This window comes from Scyliorhinus torazame, chromosome 1 (assembly GCF_047496885.1).
Source record: "Scyliorhinus torazame isolate Kashiwa2021f chromosome 1, sScyTor2.1, whole genome shotgun sequence".
Lineage (NCBI taxonomy): Eukaryota > Metazoa > Chordata > Chondrichthyes > Carcharhiniformes > Scyliorhinidae > Scyliorhinus > Scyliorhinus torazame.
In genome coordinates this window covers 259,887,248-259,907,276 of record NC_092707.1, presented here as the reverse complement: position 1 = coordinate 259,907,276, position 20,029 = coordinate 259,887,248, and the positions used below count along the sequence as shown (strand labels likewise).

Sequence of the window (20,029 nt, the reverse complement as noted above, 5' to 3'; positions counted from 1 at the left end):
ACCACCCTGCCTGCCACACCCCTTCCCAGTGACACAACGCCGAGCCCCAACCCTTACCAGAAACCTCAAAAAGCCAAATACTGTCACCCACCCCCCGTTGCCCAACCCTGTCACCCTCCCCCCCATTGCCCAACCTTGTCACCCTCCCCCCCCCATTGCCCAACCCTGTCACCCTCTCCCCCATTGCCCAACCCTGTCACCCTCGCCCCCATTGCCCAACACTGTCACCCTGCCCCCCCCCCCATTGCCCAACCCTGTCACCCTCCCCGCCCATCGCCCAATCGTGTCATCCTCCCATTGCACAACCCTGTCACCCTCCCCTCACTGCACAACCCTGTCTCTCTCTCCCCTTGCCCAGCCCTGTCACCCACTCATCATAGCCCAACCATGTCACCCCCCCCCCCCATCGTAGCCCAACCCTATCACCTCCCATTATAACCCTATTACCCCCCATCATAGCCCAATCCTGTCACCCCCCCCATCATAGCCCAACCCTATCACCTCCCATCATAACCCTATTACCCCCCCATTATAGCCCAATCCGGTCACCCCCCCATCATAGCCCGACCCTGTCACCCCCCCCCCCATCATAGCCCGATCCTGTCACTCCCCCATCATAGCCCGATCCTGTCACTCCCCCATCATAGCCCCATCCTGTCACCCCCCCCCCCCCATCATAGCCCAATCCGGTCACCCCCCCCATCATAGCCCGACCCTGTCACCCCCCATCATAGCTCGATCCTGTCACTCCCCCATCATAGCCCAACCCTGTCACCCCACCCCCCATCATAGCCCAACCCTGTCACCCCATCCCCCCATCATAGCCCAACCCTGTCACCCCACCCCCCCATCATAGCCCAACCCTGTCACCCCATCCCCCCCATCATAGCCCAACCCTGTCACCCCACCCCCCCATCATAGCCCAACCCTGTCACCCCATCCCCCCCCATCATAGCCCAACCCTGTCACCCCACCCCCCATCATAGCACAACCCTGCCCCCCCCCCGCCCCCAATCATAGCCCAACCCTGCCACCCCCATCATAGCGCAACCCTGTCAACCATTCCTAGTCCCATCCAGACTCCCTCCCCACAAGTCTCTCCCAATGCACCCTCAACCCCGGGCGGCTCCTACCTGATGCCGTGTACCAGCTCCCGGCGTGACTAGCCTCTCGGCAGACGGCTCGGCTGGACATCTTGGAGCCGGAGCCTCCTATGATGGGATCTCTTCAGGCGAGTTGGGGGGGAGGGGGAAAGGGGAGGGGGGAGCAAGAGGGCCGCAGCCCGGACACAGCGGCACCCGAGGGCAGTGACACTGACTCAGAGGCCGCCAACCGCCGGCTCGACCCCTGCCAGCGAGAACAAAGCGGCCGCCGAGCGGAGCCGAGCCGTCCGGTCCCTGGAGAAATGGGAGCCGGGCGCATGCGCACGGCGCCGGTAAAGCGTCAAATGACGTCAGGACGTCCCGGCAGAACTGAGAGCTACGCGCATGCGCATATCGCCGTACCGGAGGCTCAATGACGTCAGGGCGCAGGTTCCCCGGCGGCCCCGCCCCTGGACCTGGTAGGCCGCGCACCCGCAGTGCCGCTATTGTGTGATGTTTTGACGCAGTCTCCCGTCGACCCACTCTCGGATTGGGGAGATGGCGCAGGCATAGTGTCACGGCAGCGTATTATGTCATGACGCAGAGTTTATTCCCCCACCCACTTTAACTTTCAGGCACATCCTGAGCAAAAGCTGCACTTCTGGATAATTTCAAACTTGTCACATCTCCAAGTTTTCCACTTTTTTTTAAATTTCGAGTCCCCGATTCCTTTTTTCCCAAATAAGGGCAAATCCACATTTCCTGCACATCTTTGGGTTGTGAGGGTGAGACCCACACAGACACAGGGAGAATGTGCAAACTCCACATGGACAGTGACCCAGGGCCAGGATCAAATTTGGATCATCAGCGTCATGAGGCAGCAATGCTAACCACCACCACCATGACACCCCAACTTTTCCATTTCTGATTGTTGTAACCCTATCTATGATCCTGTTGTCAGCAAAATTAAAATATATTTCATGACATTGATTAGGGACAGAGTAGGCCATTCAGCACATACCTGCACTGCCTTCAACTAGATCATAGCTGATCATGTACCTCAACTCCAGTTTCTTGCACTGCCCCGAACTCCCTTCACCGTGCAGAAATCTAGTGATTTCTGTCTTGTACACACTCAGTGACTGAGCCTTCACAACCCTCTGGGGTAGAGAATTCCAAAGACACACCATCTCTCAGTGAAGAGATTCCTCATCATCTCAGTGCACAACATTAACCAACAGCCACTATTTTTTTCATGCATTTTTAAATCGTGACTTTCTTCAAACCAAAAATTATCTTATCTCATTTTGTTCCAAATTCCTGATGGAGTTATAGAATCTTAGTGTTTACAGTGCAGGAGGCCATTCGGCCCATCGAGTCTGCCCCGGCCCTTGGAAAGGGCACCCTACTTAAGCCCAAGCCTCCACTCTCCCCGTAACCCGACCTAACCTTGTGGACCCAAAGGGGTAATTTACAATAGTCAATCCACCTAACCTGCACATCTTTGGACTGTGGAAGGAAACCAGAACATCCGGAGGAAACCCATGCAGGCAAGGGGAGAAAGTGCAAACTCCATACAGACAGTCACCTGAGGCCAGAATTTAACCCGCGTCCCTGGAGCTGTGAGGCAGCAGTGCTAACTGCCATGTGGCTCCTGTTGAGAACAGTTGTTCAACAGTTGGGCTTTTCCTCAAGGTACATTAAGCACAATGGATTGCTGTTGAAGTGGGTGAGCACTGTTATGTGGCAGCTAATTTGCATTGCAAGATCCCATAAGCAAATAAATGAAGTGACAAGGTATTTTGTTTTTAGTAATATTGGAAATGGAATAATGGTCAGGAAACGGGGGGGAAACTCCCCTGTTCAAATAATACCCACGCTATCTTCTACATTAAACAGATGACGTGGCCTTGTTTCAACATTTCATCTTTTAAAGTGGTAGTGTTACATAAAGGTCTGGCAAATAGTTAAGATACTGACCCCAACATTTACTGGGATATCAGATGAGAACCCAAAACAATCTTCTATTTGTGAAACTGTGAGGAAAGGATACTTCATCCCAGAAGTGATGACTGACCAATAGGTGTCTTTTGTGTTAAAATAAACTTTAATTTAAACACAGAATTAACCACATTAAAATCAAAGAAACAGCTTTACAATTATCAGTTAAACAATTATTTTTGGACCCTACGTGGCGACGCAGAGGCAGATCAGTTAAACAAGTCTTAAATATAAGGAAAAACCTGAACTTACCACTGGCACCTGCTACTAACTCCAATTAAGCAACCCAATACAGTTCAAATGCCACTTACAAATAAAGTTTAAAAACAGGTTACTTGCTTGTCGGTGCAGATCTTTGGAGAGAGTTCCTTTCAAGAGCATGTCCAGTACACTTATGCTCAACCGAACAGCATTTGGTAAAACTGCTGATCAACTTAAACTCTGAAAACAAACTCCAAAACTACAGACAGACCTGGCTCCTCCCATCAATTACATCATTTGCATCCCACTAGGTTCCATGGCCTGCTTAGCTATGACTAAATACAATCCCTCTTAAATTATCTAGACTCCAGGGAACCTCAAGAAATCACAACACAATTCCACTAGCCCTTTTTTTCTGTAACCAAGTAAGTGGTTGGAATGAATGATTACCTCACTTTTACAACTCTTTAATTACAGCTTTATAGACATACTGCCTGTATGTATTTTATACCAGGGTTTTTAATAACATTACTGCCACAAATATAAAATATAATATATAACATTTTCTACATTTATCACAACATATAGGGTTAATGTAAGACTGAATCCATTACCACCCACTCAGTGATGCCAGAGAGCATCTTGGCTGCACCAAGGGTCAGTCTAATTTTCGACAGAGCTGTGCATACCAGCAAGCATGGAGACAGCTCCTAATTTGTATACTTTATTGTATATTTGTAATGTTTTGAAGAAGTCAATAAAGACATACAGTTAACATATGTATGACTATGAGGACTTCTTCAGACCTACCAAACTGTAATCAGCACCTTACGAAAGGTAGACTTGATTTGGGAAGCAGGGACTGTCTTATGGAGAGAGATTGGACAAACTGGGCCTGTATTCTCTTGAGTTTCAAAGAACGAGAGGTAAACACTTAAAGGAATAGACAGGTAAGATGTTGCCCTTGGTTGGGGAGTCTAGAACCGGGGCACAATTTCAAAATGAAGATGCCATTTGGGAACGAGTTGAGGAGAAATTTCTTGACACAGAGGTTTGTGAATCTTTGGAATTCACTACCACAGAGGGCTGTGGCAGCTGTCATTGAATGTGTCTAAAGCAGAGATTGATGGATTTATGATTAACAATAACACAAAGGGTTATGAGAATAGTGGGTGTAAAATACATTGAAGAGTCCAATCAGCCACGATTGTATTAAATGGTAGAGCAAGCTGGATGAGTTGAATGGCTTACTCCTGCTCCTATGCCCCTATCATCATCCATGCAGCAACCTCTCAGTACTGCACTGAAATATGAGCCTAAATTGTGTGCTCACACGTGTAATGGCGCTTCAGACAGAGTTCAGAGATGGCCTGACACTAAGATCCCATTTATACTCACTTGGGCGTTAATTGTTGATATTGATTTCTTTGTTGTCACTTTTTTGAGCAGTGATGTCTGGCACATATGGAGCCGTCACCACATTCAATAGTTTCCAAACCAAGATGATGAGGTATGCACACGTGTAGTTTTGGTATAACTAAATTGAACCCTTGCTAAGTGGACAATCATGTGACTCCAGATCCACTCAAGGGCAATTAGTGATGGGCACCCACATTCACTTCAGCATTAATGACTTGACTGGGGTGGGGGGGCGATGGAAGGAATGTGTAAAATGTTTAAATAAGAAACGTCATACCGTGTAAATATCAGGTAAATTACAATGTAAACATTGGAAAATGCCAATAAAAACATTTTTTTTAAAACTGTTATTGTGCTGGAGGAAAATGGGGAATTAAATTGGGTAAATTGGCCAAATCTATGAGACGATCTGCGAGTGCCAGTTCAGTGAGCATCCCCTAGCCTCGCCCTCTCCTTGACCATCAGTGGCACGTTTTTGGTGCGTACAGATGACGCAGTAGTGGCGCGTGGTGATGACATCGCTGGTTGCCGACGCCGTGGGAAGATGACGGCTCGAGTCGGGAGGCCCGAGCATCGGGCGCCGCCTGAAGTGGTAAAGTCGAGGGCATCGTAGACCAGGCGCTATGAGTGGAAGGGTTTCCCTCCGCCTCAACTCCCCCCCCCCCCCCCCCCCCCACCCTCTCAACGCGCCCCCCACTCCCAGTCTCCCTCAAACCGCCCCCCCCCCCCCCCCCCATGCACATTAACTGGCCTTGGGCAATTTGCTGATTTGATTTAATAACACTGTCTGCAGCATGTACTGCACCGCTGTGGTTTTTAAGCTTCATTGTGCTTCCCGCTTGGGACCATGTTACAGCACCATTGGATTATATTTGGCACGCTTTTAGAGCCTAACTTAGCCTTGTTATGAAGATGTCAGACAAATGAATGAAGCAAAACCCTGGGAGTTTTAGATGGTGCGCAATTTTCAAGGAGGCTTTAATGCTACAAAAAAATGCTTTAAAGATTGTTTCTTCAGTTTTACAGTGAAGACGAAGCAAGGAAATATACGCAGAAGTAAGTATTCTCACCTTGGTATCAAGTATTTATAATGTGGAGATGCCGGCGTTGGATTGGGGTGAGCACAATAAGAAGTCTTACAACACCAGGTTAAAGTCCAACAGGTTTGTTTCAAATCACCAGCTTTCGGAGCACTGCACCTTCCTCCGGTGAATCCTGAGGAATTCCTGTTCAGGTGAACACCTGAGGAAGGAGCAGTGCTCCGAAAGCTGGTGATTTGAAACAAACCTGTTGGACTTTAACCTGGTGTTGTAAGACTTCTTGCAGATATTTATAGTTTGATTCCGTTTGATTTTGTGGTGACAAGTGTGCAATTTGGTAATCAGCATAATGGACAATGTGATTTCAGATGACAATTTATTCCACTTGCTCTAACTTGTCAGCAAATTTAGAAAGTGGTTTGCCCCAGATTGTGAAAGTGGTTTGCCCCAGATTGTAATTAAATGAGCGTCATACCAAGCCACACAGGTTAAGCAAATCAAATGGTTTCAATCCTAGTCTCTATTGAGTTAGCTGACTGTGGCAGATAGGCATGGGGGTCTCTGTGTCCAACCAGCCAGCTTCCAGCTGGGTGAAGTGGATGTGTGACAAAAGTTTTGGTGCCAATCAGAGTTTGGCTGCAATGTCCCTGCTTCCCTAAACCAGACTTTTTGCTGTAACTGCTACCCTTGATTCAAAATGGAGAGTCGATGCTTTCCGGAAGGAGGTTGGGGGAGTAAATGCAAAATGCTGGGAGAATGGGAAACTTTTCTCTTTTGTTCAATGGTCACGGTGGCACAGTGGTTAGCACTGCTGCCTCGCAACTTCAGGGACTAGGTTCAATTCTGGCCTCGGGTGACTGTGTGGAGTTTGCCCTTCCTCCCCTTGTTTGCATGGGTTTCCTCTGGGTGATCCGATTTCCTTCCACAGTACAAAGATGTGCAGGTTAGGTGGATTGGCCATTCTAAATTGCCCCTTTGTGTCCAAAAGGTTAGGCGGGGTTACGGGGATAGGGTGGAGGAGTGGACTTCTATGGGGTGCTCTTTCTAAGGACTGGTGCAAATGGCCCCCTTCTGCACTGTAAATTCTATGATAAGAGTAATGTTGTGAAGTTGCTGTGAATCTGCCTCACATTTTGGTAGCTTTGCGGTTATTGTATTGTCCAGGTGTTGGAACTCTGAAATAAGTGCAAAATGTGTTGGACATGCCCAGCAGGTCAGGCAGCATCTATGGAGAAAAATAATAATTAAAGTTTCAGGTCAAGATAATCTTTCATTTGGATTTCAACCTAAATTGTTAACTTGTTTCTCTCCTCAAATGCTGCCTGATCTGCTGAGTATTTCCAGCATTTTTTACTACTTGGAACTCATGCCCGGTTATGTCATCTGGAGGTTAGTGCATTAAATTGTCAGAATTGTTGTAAAATAACAACTGGTTTACTCGGGTCCATCAAGAGGGCAAGTCTAACCCCCTGCCTTGTGACTTCAGTCTCTCAATTCCCTCACAACTAGAGACAGGCAATAAATGCTACTTTGTCAGTCGTAGGATAAAAGTGGGAGGAGGTGGGAAATTACTCGGCCATCAACCGATGTAAACAAGCCAGTTAGGTGAACAAAATGTGGTCTCTTCCTTTCGCAGTTCACGAATGATCGAAATCCAGACTCGGATGTCAGAAAGAGCTGTTGAGCTACTCAATTTACCTGAGGATCAACCTTGCTTCCTGTTGGATGTTGGGTAGGGTTCTCCTTTAATCTTTACACTCGTGCAGAGGACTTTCTGAGAATGCCTACACCAAGGTGAGACTGTGTCATCCCTCTTACTCTATTTTTGTTCCTTCCACTCCTGCATACTGTTCCTCAGATTGTGGACTCTGAATCTGCTCCCAGGCTGCCACCAACATCATTCTTCACTGGGTCCTGGACAGACGAGCTGCCTTGTATGAGTTGCTTGTTCTGTTTTGCCACCTTTTTCCCCATCTTTTAATCTACAAGAATAGGTCTTTTGTATTTAAGAGAGCAGCTACACTGAGGTTCGTTGTTGGGGTGAGGGGAGGTAATTTAAAACGTTTCATTAGAAATGGATTGTTAAGGGCAGCACCGTGGTTAGCATTGCTACCTCACAGCGCCGAGTCCCAGGTTCAATCCAGGCTTTGGGTCACTGTCTGTGTGGAGTTTGCACATTCTCTCCGTGTTTGCGTGGGTTTCGCCCCCATAACCCAAAGATGTGCAGGGTTGGTAAATTGGCCACGCTAAATTGCTGTTTCATTGGGGAAAAAATGGGGGGGGAAAGAAATGGATTGTTGTGCCAGATGTGTACTTGGGTTTGTTGTCTCTTTGTCGGATTGATGTGACTTTCTGTTTGCGTTCCAGCTGTGGATCGGGACTTAGTGGGGATTACCTCTCTGAAGAAGGACATCATTGGGTTGGTGTGGATATCAGTACAGCCATGCTTGGTAGGTAGCACGATCATTTTTAAATTCTTTCATGGCACGTGGACATTGCTGGCTAGGCCAGCATTTATTGCCCATTCCTAATTACCCTTGAACCACTGCAGTCCATGTGGTGTAGCTACACCCATGGTGCTGTTAGGGAGGGTGTTCCAGGATTTTGACCCAGCGACAGTGAAGGAACGGCGTTATATTTCCAAGTCAGGATGATCGGTGACTTGGAGGGGAACCTCCAGGTGGTGGTGTTCAAATGTATCTACTGTCCAGGTGTTAGAGGTTGTGGGTTTGGGTGTTGAAAGAGCTTTGGTGAGATGCGGGAGTGCTTCTTGTAGATCAGGGTTTTTCAAAGTGCTGGTTGCGACCTGTGGGTGGGTCGCAGGCAGGTATCAGGAGGGTTGTGGTGCGATCTGTCACACCGTTCTCGCGATGGTCATAAACATCCCCCACCTTTCCTCAACCCCCACTGCTGAGCTCCTTAACTCGTACTTTATCTTCTCTAACCGCAGGAAGTTGTACAGGTCACCCAACCAAGCCTCTACCCCCGGTGGCTACACCAGTAAAATTCGCTGCCATGCAATCAGAGAGGTGAAGGCCACAACATCGGCCTTCCTCCTCTCCATTAGCTCCGGCTTCTCTGACACCCCAAATATCGCCACCAAATGGTCCAGGTCCACCTCCTCCTCCACTATCCTAGCTAAGACCCCCCCCCCCCCCCAAACTCGTGAATCTCGCACAGCGGCGGGTGGCACCGACATCCCTTCCACCCTAAAATGCCTCCTCAACTGATTCCATATTTTTGCCGTGGACTGCACCACCAGGCTCCCTGAATACCTACTTGGAGCCATTGGCAATGCTGCCGTCACCAAATCCCTCAAACTAGACCCCTTACAAGATTCCTCCTCCGTCCTAACCCATTCTACCCCTTCTCCTTCCCACCCTCGCTGCACCTTGTCCACATTCGCCGCCCAATAATATTGAAGCAAGTTTGGCAACGCCAACCCCCCCTGCTGCCTCTGTAGCAGCGCCCTCCCCACCCTTGGCACCTTCCCCGTCCATACAAAATCAGAAATGATTGTGTCCAATTTCCGAAAAAAGGCCTTTGGTATAAAGATTGGGAGAGCATGAAACATAAACAAGAACTTCAGCAGAATATTCATTTTCGCCACTTGGACCCTCCCCACCAACGTTAAGTGCAGTGTATCCCACCTCCTAAGATCCTCCCTGGCCTCCTCCACCAGTTCCAGTTATGGAGTACCGTCCATTCCCTCGCTTCATGAATCCCCAAATACCTAAACCTGTCCCTCGCTACTGTAAATGGCATTCCCCCCCCTAAATTAGCCCGCTGTGCCAGCTCATTCACCGAGAATACCTCGCTTTTCCCTGCATTCAATTTGTACCCCGAAACCCTCCAAACCGCCCCAGCAGGCCCGTAATCCTTCCCATACTCTCCAACGGATCCGAAACATACAGCAAGAGGTCATTGGCATAGAGCAACACCCGATGCTCCCTCTGGCCCCTCATAATCCCCTGCCACTCGGCCGACCGCCTGAGAGCCATAGGCAGCGGCTCTATGTTCAGCGCAATCCGCAATGGCGATAGGGTGCACCCCTGCCTCGTACCCCTGTGTAAGCAGAAGCTTTGTGAGTTTGTATCATTCGTCCTCGCCCTTGGTGCCACGTGCAGCAACCGCACCCATGCCACAAATCTCGGCCCAAACCTTCGAACAAGTACCGCCACTCCACCCGATCAAATGCCTTCTCTGGTCCATGGACACCACCACCTCCGGTACCAGATACCCCGACGGATTCATCACCACATTCAACAGCCGTCTTATATTACTCGCAAGCTGCCTGCCCTTCACAAAGCCTGTTTGACCTTCTGCAACCACCCCCAGACACAATCCTCCATCCTCCCCACCAACAACTTAGCCAATACTTTCACATCCGTGTTCAATAGTGATATGGGTCTATACGACCCACATTCCACCAGGTCCTTCCCCTTTTTTGGGATTTGTGTGTTTACTGCCTGCATCATCGTCTCTGGCAACTCCCCCTTCTCCAGTGCTTCATTGAACGCCCCCAGCAGATGTGGTGGAAGGTCTGTCGCAAATTCCTTATAAAATTACGCTGGGTACCCATCTGACCCTGGGGTCTTGCCCGACTTCATACTGATACTATCCAGCACCTCCCTCAGTCCCAGGGGCTCCTCCAACGCCTGCCTCTTTGCTTCTTCCACCTGGGGAAATTCCAGCTCGTCCAGAAACCGCCCCATGTCCCCCTCCTCTTCCCCCCGGGTCCGCCTCATAAAATCCCTGGTAGTCACCCTAAACACCTTGTCTGAATTCCCAGCAGGCTGTTTGCTGGAACAGACTAGTTTAATTTAAAGTGTCCAGTTCTTTAATTTAGGATATCCAATTTAATTTGGGCTCACAACAAGGCACCCCTGGGTCACCACACAAGAACAGTCTTTTGTTTGTTGAAATAGATATAAAGAAACATTTCTTTTTTTTTCAAGCGAATGTAAAGGAGGATGGAGAGCGAGCAGGCAAATGTGTTTAGATAGGGTTTCACGTTAGAGTAGTGAGAGAAAGCAGGCTAATGGGATTGGAGTAGGTGGGGTGTTAAAGGGTGTGGGGAGTGAGCAGGTGGTGAATTCGGCTGGGTGGTTTGTGGAGAAAACCACATGCACAAATTTGATGGGCCAAATGACCTGTTTTGGTGCTGTTTGGATCAAGGTTATGCAGGGTACTGGATATTGTAAGTGGGGAATATCTTATTGCAGTTCACCCTGTGCATTTTTTACTAGAGAAAGAACCATTTCTGAGAATAGAAGGAGACTGTAAAACAACCAAATCTTAACTCAAAAGCAAGAAATGTTGGGTGGGATTCTTCCCTCTGCCAGCAGTGCACCCTGCCTGCGGGTTACCTGGCGGCGGGGCGTGGCCACAATGAGAAATCCCATTGGCACGTGGCGGGAACGGAGAATCCTCCCGCTGACGGCAAGGGTGCAACGCCTAGGAAAATGCAACTGGCGGACCGGAGAATCCCACCCTACCTTTGTTTGTGCTTGTGTTCATTGCGTGTTTGTGAAATCTCCTGCATTTGAATACCATGGAAGGTGAGGACATTCTCCCATACATTTGTCCCACTTTTTTTGCAACATGACTGAATCTGTTGTGTTTCCTTTTGCTGATAGATGTTGCATTGGAAAGAGAGGTGGAAGGTGACCTCATTCTAGGAGACGTGGGTGCTGGCATTCCATTCCGGGCAGGCACCTTTGATGGTTGCATCAGGTAAACGACAAACTGATGGGGACCTGGTATTGCCTCCTACATAAATACTTACACCATGCAGCAACAGTCATTTTGTTTGATGAAAAGATGGAAAGCACGGTAGTGTAATGATTAGTACAGTTTTTAAAAAATAAATTTAGAGTACCCAATTAATTTAGAATGACCAATCCACCTAACCTGCACATCTTTGGGTTGTGGGGGTGAAACCCACGCAGACATGGGGAGAATGTGCAAACTCCACACGGACAGTGACCCAGGGCCGGGATTCTCAGCGCCGCAGTCACAGTGCTAACCACTGCGCCACATGCCGTCCCAATGGTTAGCACAGTTGCTTCACAGCTCCAGGGTCCCAGATTCAATTCCCGGCTTGGGTCTGTCTGTGCGGAGTCTGCACGTCCTTGGCGTGTCTACGCGGGTTTCCTCCAGGTGCTCAGGTTTCGTCCCACAGTCCAAAGATGTGCAGGTTAGGTGGATTGGCCATGATAAACTGCTCTTAGTGTCCAAAAAGATTAGGTGGGGTTATGGGGATACGATGGAGGTGTGGGCTTAAGTAGGGTGGTCTTTCCAAGGACCGGTGCAGACCCGGTGGGCCGAATGGCCTCCTGCACTGTAAATTCTATGATCTATGGCAGGTTCTGTTTTGTCACAGGTCCAGTTTGGAGAAAGGAATTAATATAAAGATTCCACATGGTCTGTGCAGGTCCTATTTCAATTAGGTTTTCTCTTTGTCCCAAAATTAACAATAGATTCCATTTATGTGGCACTGTTTAATGTTGTAAAGAGTCCAAGGAACTTCACAGGAATGTTATCAGATAAAATTTGTCATTGAGCTTTGGAGCAGGTAATCAAAAGCTGGTGGGTGGCGCAGTGGTTAGCACTGCTGCCTCGCTGCTCTGGATTACTGTCCGTGTGGAGTTTGCACATTTTCCCCGTGTTTGCGTAGGTTTCGCCCCCACCACCCAAAGATGTGTAGGCTAGGTGGATTGACCATGCTAAATCGGCTCTTAATTGGAAAAAATTAATTGGGTACTCTAAATTTTTTTTTTTTAAAAGGGAATTAAAAGCTTGTTTGAAGTGGTCATTTTCAAAGAGCCAGCTACCAGAGGAGAGAGGGATGAGTTGCAGAGAGGTTTACAGAGGTTAGGGCCAAGTCTTCTGAAGATGTGGCAGCCAATGGTGAAGCAATAGAAAATTGGTGCTGTGCAAGAGGCTAGAATTGGAGGAGGGGCAGAGAGCTGAGATGATGCTGCGGAACAGATTACATTGATAGAGATTGATCAGCCTGTGAAGGGATTTGAAAAGAAGGGTGTGACTTTTAAAAATGAGGGTGTGAATTTTAAAATTGAGATGTTGCTAGCCTGAGGGCTAGTCTGGGTCAGCGCGCACGAAGGAGATTGGTGAATGGGATTTGTTTTTATCTGCTCCTGGCTGAGTTGTGTATGCCCACACTCACGTTGTGTGGTTCTGTGGCACAGCTTAACACGGTGCCTCGCCAGTGATCTGACTGCCAAATGGGTAAGTATCTTGAGTAGCTGCTGCAGGTTTGTGAGTTCTTCACTCAGTGGAGCACCGGCGACAGAGAACTGAATCCAGGTTCTCAAAGTGAGGAAATTACATTTTTGATCTCTGCTACAAGACCATAAGACAGAGGAGCAGAATTAGGCCACTCAGCCCATCGACTCTGCTCCACGATTCAATCATGGCTGATATTTTCCATCCCCATTCTCCTGTCTTCTCCCCATAACCCCTGATCACCCACGGAGGTTAAGATATATGAACTTTTATAAACTATGATACAAATAGAGAATGGTTTATATCGAAAGTGATCCCTTCCAAAAGATGCATTTTTTTTCAACTCCTCTCATTCCTCCCTTGAATATGTCTGACCTATTCAACGTTTGGAGTCTGCCTCATAGGAATGCATTGTAGAGTAGCACAGCACCGATGAGGAAAAGTGTCATGATGCAAGGCATTATTGAAATATTGTACACTGCTGAGTCAATTCAAGTCTCACAGCAGATACTGGAGCATTGACACGCCTATGCCGTGCTGAGGAGTGCTTCTCTCGCGCTCTTGCCGACCCCCCGCGCGCTCTTGCCGACCCCCCGCGCGCTCTGGCGGCCCCCCCCGCGCGCTCTGGCGGCCCCCCCCGCGCGCTCTGGCAGCCCCCCCGCGCGCTCTGGCGGCCCCCCCCCGCGCGCTCTGGCGGCCCCCCCCGCGCGCTCTGGCGGCCCCCCCCCGCGCGCTCTGGCGGCCCCCCCCCGCGCGCTCTGGCGGCCCCCCCCGCGCGCTCTGGCGGCCCCCCCCGCGCGCTCTGGCGGCCCCCCCCGCGCGCTCTGGCGGCCCCCCCGCGCGCTCTGGCGGCCCCCCCCGCGCGCTCTGGCCGCCCCTCCCCCGCGCGCTCTGGCCGCCCCCCCCCCCGCGCGCTCTGGCCGCCCCCCCCCCGCGCGCTCTGGCCGCCCCCCCCCGCGCGCTCTGGCCGCCCCCCCCCCGCGCGCTCTGGCCGCCCCCCCCCGCGCACTCTGGCCGCCCCACCGCGCGCTCTGGCCGCCCCGCCGCGTGCTCTGGCCGCCCCGCCGCGCGCTCTGGCCGCCCCCCCCCCGCGCGCTCTGGCCGCCGCCCCCCCCGCGCGCTCTGGCCGCCCCCCCCGCGCGCTCTGGCGGCCCCCCCCCCCCCCCGCGTGCTCTGGCGGCCCCCCCCCCCCCCCCGCGCGCTCTGGCGGCCCCCCCCCCCCCCGCGCGCTCTGGCGGCCCCCCCCCCCCCCCCCGCGCGCTCTGGCGGCCCCCCCCCCCCCCGCGCGCTCTGGCGGCCCCCCCCCCCCGCGCGCTCTGGCCGCCCCCCCCCCCCCCCCCCGCGCGCTCTGGCCGCCCACCCCCCCCCGCGCGCTCTGGCCGCCCCCCGCGCGCTCTGGCCGCCCCCCCCCCCCCCCCGCGCGCTCTGGCCGCCCCCCCCCCCCCCCCGCGCGCTCTGGCCGCCCCCCCCCCCCCCCCCGCGCGCGCTCTGGCCGCCCCCGCCCCCCCCCCCGCGCGCTCTGGCCGCCCCCGCCACCCCCCCCCCCCCGCGCGCTCTGGCCGCCGCCCCCCCCCCCCGCGCGCTCTGGCCGCCCCCCCCCCCCGCGCGCTCTGGCCGTCCCCCCCCCCGCGCGCTCTGGCCGCCGCCCCCCCCCCCGCGCGCTCTGGCCGCCGCCCCCCCCCGCGCGCTCTGGCCGCCGCCCCCCCCCCGCGCGCTCTGGCCGCCCCCCCCCCCCCCCCCCCCCCCCCGCGCGCTCTGCCCCCCCGCGCGCTCTGGCCGCCCCCCCCCCCCCCCCCCCCCCCCGCCCGCTCTGGCCCCCCCGATCCGGCCGCCCCCACCCCCCCCCCCGCCCCCCGGCCCGCTCTGGCCGCCCCCCCCCCCCCCGCCCGCTCTGGCCGCCCCGCCCCCCCCCGCCCGCTCTGGCCCCCGCCCGCTCTGGCCGCCCCCCCCCCGCCCGCTCTGGCCGCCCCCCCCCCCCCTGGCCGCCCCCGCCCGCCCGCTCTGGCGGCCCCCCCCCCGCCTGGCCGCGCCCCCCCCCCCCGCCCGCTCTGGCCCCCCCCCCCCCGCCCGCTCTGGCCCCCCCCCCCACCCGCTCTGGCCGCCCCCACCCCCCCCCCCCCCCCCCCCCGCCCGCTCTGGCCGCCCCCCCCCCCCCCCCCGTTCTGGCCGCCCCCCCCCCCGCCCGCTCTGGCCCCCCCCCCCGCGCGCTCTGGCCGCCCCCCCCCCCCCCCGCGCGCTCTGGCCGCCCCCCCCCCCCGCGCGCTCTGGCCGCCCCGCCCCCCCCCCCCCCGCGCGCTCTGCCCCCGCCCCCCCCCCCCCCCCCGCGCGCTCTGGCCGCCCCCCCCCCCCCCCCCCGCCCGCTCTGGCCCCCCCCGATCCGGCCGCCCCCCCCGGCCCGCTCTGGCCGCCCCCCCCCCCCCCCCGCCCGCTCTGGCCGCCGCCCGCTCTGGCCGCCCCCCCCCCCCCCCGCCCGCTCTGGCCGCCCCCCCCCCCCCCGCCCGCTCTGGCGGCCCCCCCCCCCCCCCCCGCCTGGCCGCGCCCCCCCCCCCGCCCGCTCTGGCCCCCCCCCCCGCCCGCTCTGGCCCCCCCCCCACCCGCTCTGGCCGCCCCCACCCACCCCCCCCCCCCCCCCGCCCGCTCTGGCCGCCCCCCCCCCCCCCCCCGCCCGCTCTGGCCGCCCCCCCCCCCCCCCGCCCGTTCTGGCCGCCCCCCCCCCCCCCCCCGCTCTGGCCGGCCCCCCCGCCCGCTCTGGCCGCCCCCCCCCCCCCCCCCCCGCGCGCTCTGGCCGCCCCCCCCCCCCCCCCCGCCCGCTCTGGCCCCCCCCTGATCCGGCCGCCCCCCCCGGCCCGCTCTGGCCGCCCCCCCCCCCCCCGCCCGCTCTGGCCGCCGCCCGCTCTGGCCCCCCCCCCACCCGCTCTGGCCGCCCCCCCCCCCGCCCGCTCTGGCCGCCCCCCCCCCCCGCCCGTTCTGGCCGCCCCCCCCCCCCCGCCCGCTCTGGCCGGCCCCCCGCCCGCTCTGGCCGCCCCGCCCCCCCCCCCCCCGCGCGCTCTGGCCGCCCCCCCCCGCCCGCTCTGGCCCCCCCCCGATCCGGCCGCCCCCCCCGGCCCGCTCTGGCCGCCCCCCCCCCCCCCCGCCCGCTCTGGCCGCCGCCCGCTCTGGCCGCCCCCCCCCCCCCCCGCCCGCTCTGGCCGCCCCCCCCCCCCGCCCGCTCTGGCGGCCCCCCCCCCCCCCCCGCCTGGCCGCGCCCCCCCCCCCCCGCCCGCTCTGGCCCCCCCCCCCCCCCCCGCCCGCTCTGGCGCCCCCCCCCCCGCCCACTCTGGCCCCCCCCCCCCCCCCCCGCCCGTTCTGGCCGCCCCCCCCCCCCCCCCCGCCCGCTCTGGCCGGCCCCCCGCCCGCTCTGGCCGCCCCCCCCCCCCCCCCCCCCCCCGCGCGCGCTCTGGCCGCCGCCCCCGCTCTCGCCCCCCCCCCCCCCCCCCGGGTCAATGCAGCTCTTGATACAGTTCAGAGGTAATTCATTGACTGTTAAGCACTTTGAAATGTCCTATGGATGTGAAAGCTGCTATGTAAATGCAAGTTGTTTCTTTCTACCAAACCATTTTGTGGCTTTCCCTGTTACGTGGTTTTAAAGTCAGAAAACCATAATGTAGTTTGTTTAACGTTAGTAATATTATTCAGAAGTATCTTCCCTCATATTGTAATGTGACAAGCAGTTCTATTGATTACATATATAACATACAAGGTACATTGTTCTTGACACCCATATATGGGTGAAGATAAAAGGCCCCTTTCCATTGTCAAGCACTTGCAACATTGGAGAATAGCTGTGCTGTGCCCTCATATTCCACCCCCCCATCCCATTTAAATTTAGTTACTTGTAGAATTTTCAATTACAATTATTTCATGTGAAATTGTTTCCAGTTTTCATTCATGTTCGGTTCTCAAAATACATCTTAGTCTTGTTCTGATCTTTAACAGGATAAGCTTCAGGCCACTGGTGCCAAGATGGTCAGGAACTGATGGTGTGCTTTTTGTACTTGAGGCTCAGTTCCCTCTCTAGTTGCTTTGTATTTCTGTGTTTCTCAGCATCAGAAATGTGAGGGTGAGCGAATGGCTTTGACCACCCAACCTGTGCCAGTGCCGCATTGCATTGTCCAAGTCACCCTGGCAATACATAATCATTTTCTTTGGTGATGCTGTCTATCCGACTGGCTCCGAAAACAAATGCTCCTCTGTACCCACTCCCATCAGATTTTTGCACACTTTTTCTCCCTTTCTGCCCAGTTCATTTTACATGTAAAGTTACATCTAAACCACACACTTTCACTTTTATCTTGTGTCTGTAAATTCTGGAGTCTGTGGCCATCTCAATTATTAGGGTGTAATTCCCTCCCCTTAGAAATTCGGGATGCTTGAATAATCTCTCCCCTGAACCTTGCCTTCTCCAGACTCTTTTTTTTTAATTTAGAGTACCCAATTCACTTTTTTCCAATTAAGGGGCAATTTAGCATGGCCAATCTTCTGGGTTGTGGGGACGAAACCCACACAAACACTGGGAGAAACCTTCTCCAGACTTAATTACAGATAGCCTCGCCTTTCAGTACAGAAATTTAAACTGACCATTTAGTTTGGTGCCCGTGGGGGGACTTCCGGTGACGGCGGGCGGGAGGCAGCCGCGCGTTCGGGAACGGCCTTGTCGGGGGTTAACGTCCGGTCCTAGGGCCAGCGAAGGCAGTAAAAGTCGGGAGACAGCACAGAGAAGGGAAATGTCGAAGACCAGCAAAAAAAACGGCCGTGAGAAAAGCAGCTGAAAGTCCGTCAGGGAGTGGAAAGGTCACCGCGGGGTCAGTAAAGAAAATGGAGGCTGGAGCACCAGGGGAGGCCGCATTGCTTACGGCTGATGAAATGATTAAGGTGATGGCTGCAGAATTTGAAAGGCAGTTTACAAAATACATGGACAATGAGGAAGGAGGTGAGAGAGGTTTTGAGTGTGCTGGTGGAGGAGGCGATTTCCCCGGTGACGAAGGCAGTGGCAAGCGCAGTGGCGGAGGTGCGAGAGCAATCGGAGGCGCTGAAGGAAGTGGAGGAGACGTTATTGCAGCACGGTGATCAGCTTGCCTCGATGGGGAAGGAGATGCGGAAGGTGATGGACATTAACAAGGATCTGCGAGGAAAAATGGAAGACCTGGAAAACGGATCCAGGCGATCCAACAGAATTTGAGGATTGTGGGGCTACCCGAAGCCGACTGAGTATTTTGCCGCGATGCTGGCAAAACTATTGGGGGAGGGGGAGGATCCCTCCCGATATGAACTGAATCGGGCTCATCAGTCGTGGAGGCCTGTATCAATGAGTGAGCCGCCAAGGGTAGTGACTCTGCTTCCGTAGGTACAGTGTGAAGGAGAAGGTCCTGAGCTGGGCCAAGCAGAAGTGGGTGGTGCAGTTGCCTGGAGCTGGTATATGTGTATACCAGGACTTTACGGTGGAGCTGGCGAGGAGGTGGGCTGCCTTCAACCGGGTGAAGAGGGCACAGTACATTAGCAAGGTGCAGTGCGGCATTGTATATCCAGCGAAGCTGAGGGTGACTTACAAGCTCGGGGACTTTTATTTTGGAACGGCGGAAGCAGCGGAGGAGTTTGCGAAGGCAGAAGGACTGGCAGAATTGAGAAATGGCCATGTGCCAATGTAATCTCATGACTGTATTTTCTTCTTTTTTGTTTCACTGCGTGCGGGTGTATGGGCTAAAGGAGCCAATGTTGTATATATTTGGACAAGGGAAGTGATGGGACCTTTACTCAAAATGAGGGCTCTTTAGGGTGTAGGTGGCTATGTGGGGTTTGTGTGCTAAAAGGGGATCTCTGGGCTATCCTGGGGCCGGGCAAGTGGGAAAGGGGCCCGGGCGGGGGCCTCCACGCTGGCCGGTTTAAGCCGGCCATGAACTGGAGTGAGGGAGGCAGAGGGGCTGCGGCCATTGGACCCTGGCAGAACAGGGTCCGAGTGGTCTAGCTGGGGTGGAAAGTTGGGGGGAAGGAACCGAGGTTGGGGGAGGAGTTTTACAAGAGGCAGTGGACGGGAGGAGTTGAAGACGGGGGGGGGGGGGGGGGGGTGTACAACTCTTGGGTATCATGTACGGTACTCTTTCAGAGGTCGGATGGTGTTGAGTGGAGGGGGGAGTGGACTCTATAGGTCAATGGTGACCATGGGCGGTTCCGGACTCCTTTTTCTTTTTCTCTTTTGTTTTTTTTTTCCACCGTGGGAGGGTTTGTTTTATTGGATGCATACATTGACAGGTGGGCCGTTGTTTGGGGTGGTGGGAGGATGGGATCGTTGGTATTGTTAAGGGGATTGATTTTGTATTTGTTACCGTTTACTGTTTGTGGGTGGGGTGTAAATTATGAAGGAAAATGTGAAAATGGAGAATAAAAACATTTATAAAAAATGTTTTAAAAGTTTGGTGCCCGTGTTCTATTTAAAAACCAAAATGCTATTCATCTCTCCCCCATTCTTTGGTGACATGTTTGAACAAGGCTCTTTAATTGTGATGTGAGGTTGTGTTTCCAAAGTTAATCCAGGAATTTTGACTTCTTCTTTCTCTCTTGTACTCATTCTGCCAACCCCCTGCCCAGATCACCCAAAATACTGGAAAGCTAAAATTCTTAACTTCTTTCCCACCAAATAAATACATGAGGATGTTGCCTGAGTGTTAGTTTAAGCATCATTTAATCAGAAGCAAAGCATTTGATCTTCAAATACCTGGCAGATTGGGACACCATTAGGAGAAGCAAAGTAGAAACAGTGAATTAAATGCTGTTTTGTTTTTCTTTCCTCAGTATTTCTGCCTTGCAGTGGCTTTGTAACGCAGATAAGAAGAGTCACAGCCCCCCAAAGCGACTCTACAAATTCTTCAGCTCCTTGTATGCCAGTCTGGTAAGCTTTAGAGAACTGGGACCTTCAATATCCAGGCATCCATTGTACAGATATTTGTGATTTATTTTAATGTGCCAGCCGCTTGGTTTGTTTGTAGAACATTACCTTAAGATTCC

The 20,029-nt window shown here is 54.3% G+C and overlaps 2 protein-coding genes across 4 annotated transcripts in view; one reads left to right on the top strand and one right to left on the bottom strand.

Moving 5' to 3' along the window:
* memo1 (mediator of cell motility 1) overlaps positions 1 to 1,415 on the bottom strand; it is a 99,561-nt gene extending 98,146 nt beyond the window's left edge. Inside the window, exon 1 of one of the 2 annotated variants that reach the window (XM_072505468.1) lies at positions 1,134 to 1,415. In XM_072505468.1, the coding sequence (XP_072361569.1) occupies positions 1,134 to 1,194 (61 nt within the window). In that variant the 5' untranslated portion in view covers positions 1,195 to 1,415. The remainder of the gene's footprint in view (positions 1 to 1,133) is intronic. The other variant, XM_072505458.1, reaches the window with a different exon arrangement.
* A 3,761-nt stretch (positions 1,416 to 5,176) lies between these two features.
* Positions 5,177 to 20,029, top strand: part of bud23 (BUD23 rRNA methyltransferase and ribosome maturation factor) — a 46,267-nt gene continuing 31,414 nt past the window's right edge. The window contains exons 1-6 of one of the 2 annotated variants that reach the window (XM_072505369.1): positions 5,177 to 5,295; positions 5,722 to 5,759; positions 7,380 to 7,475; positions 8,111 to 8,193; positions 11,383 to 11,479; positions 19,817 to 19,913. In XM_072505369.1, the coding sequence (XP_072361470.1) occupies positions 5,248 to 5,295; positions 5,722 to 5,759; positions 7,380 to 7,475; positions 8,111 to 8,193; positions 11,383 to 11,479; positions 19,817 to 19,913 (459 nt within the window). In that variant the 5' untranslated portion in view covers positions 5,177 to 5,247. Of the gene's footprint in view, positions 5,296 to 5,721; positions 5,760 to 7,379; positions 7,538 to 8,110; positions 8,194 to 11,382; positions 11,480 to 19,816; positions 19,914 to 20,029 lie in introns of those variants that run through there. The other variant, XM_072505379.1, reaches the window with a different exon arrangement.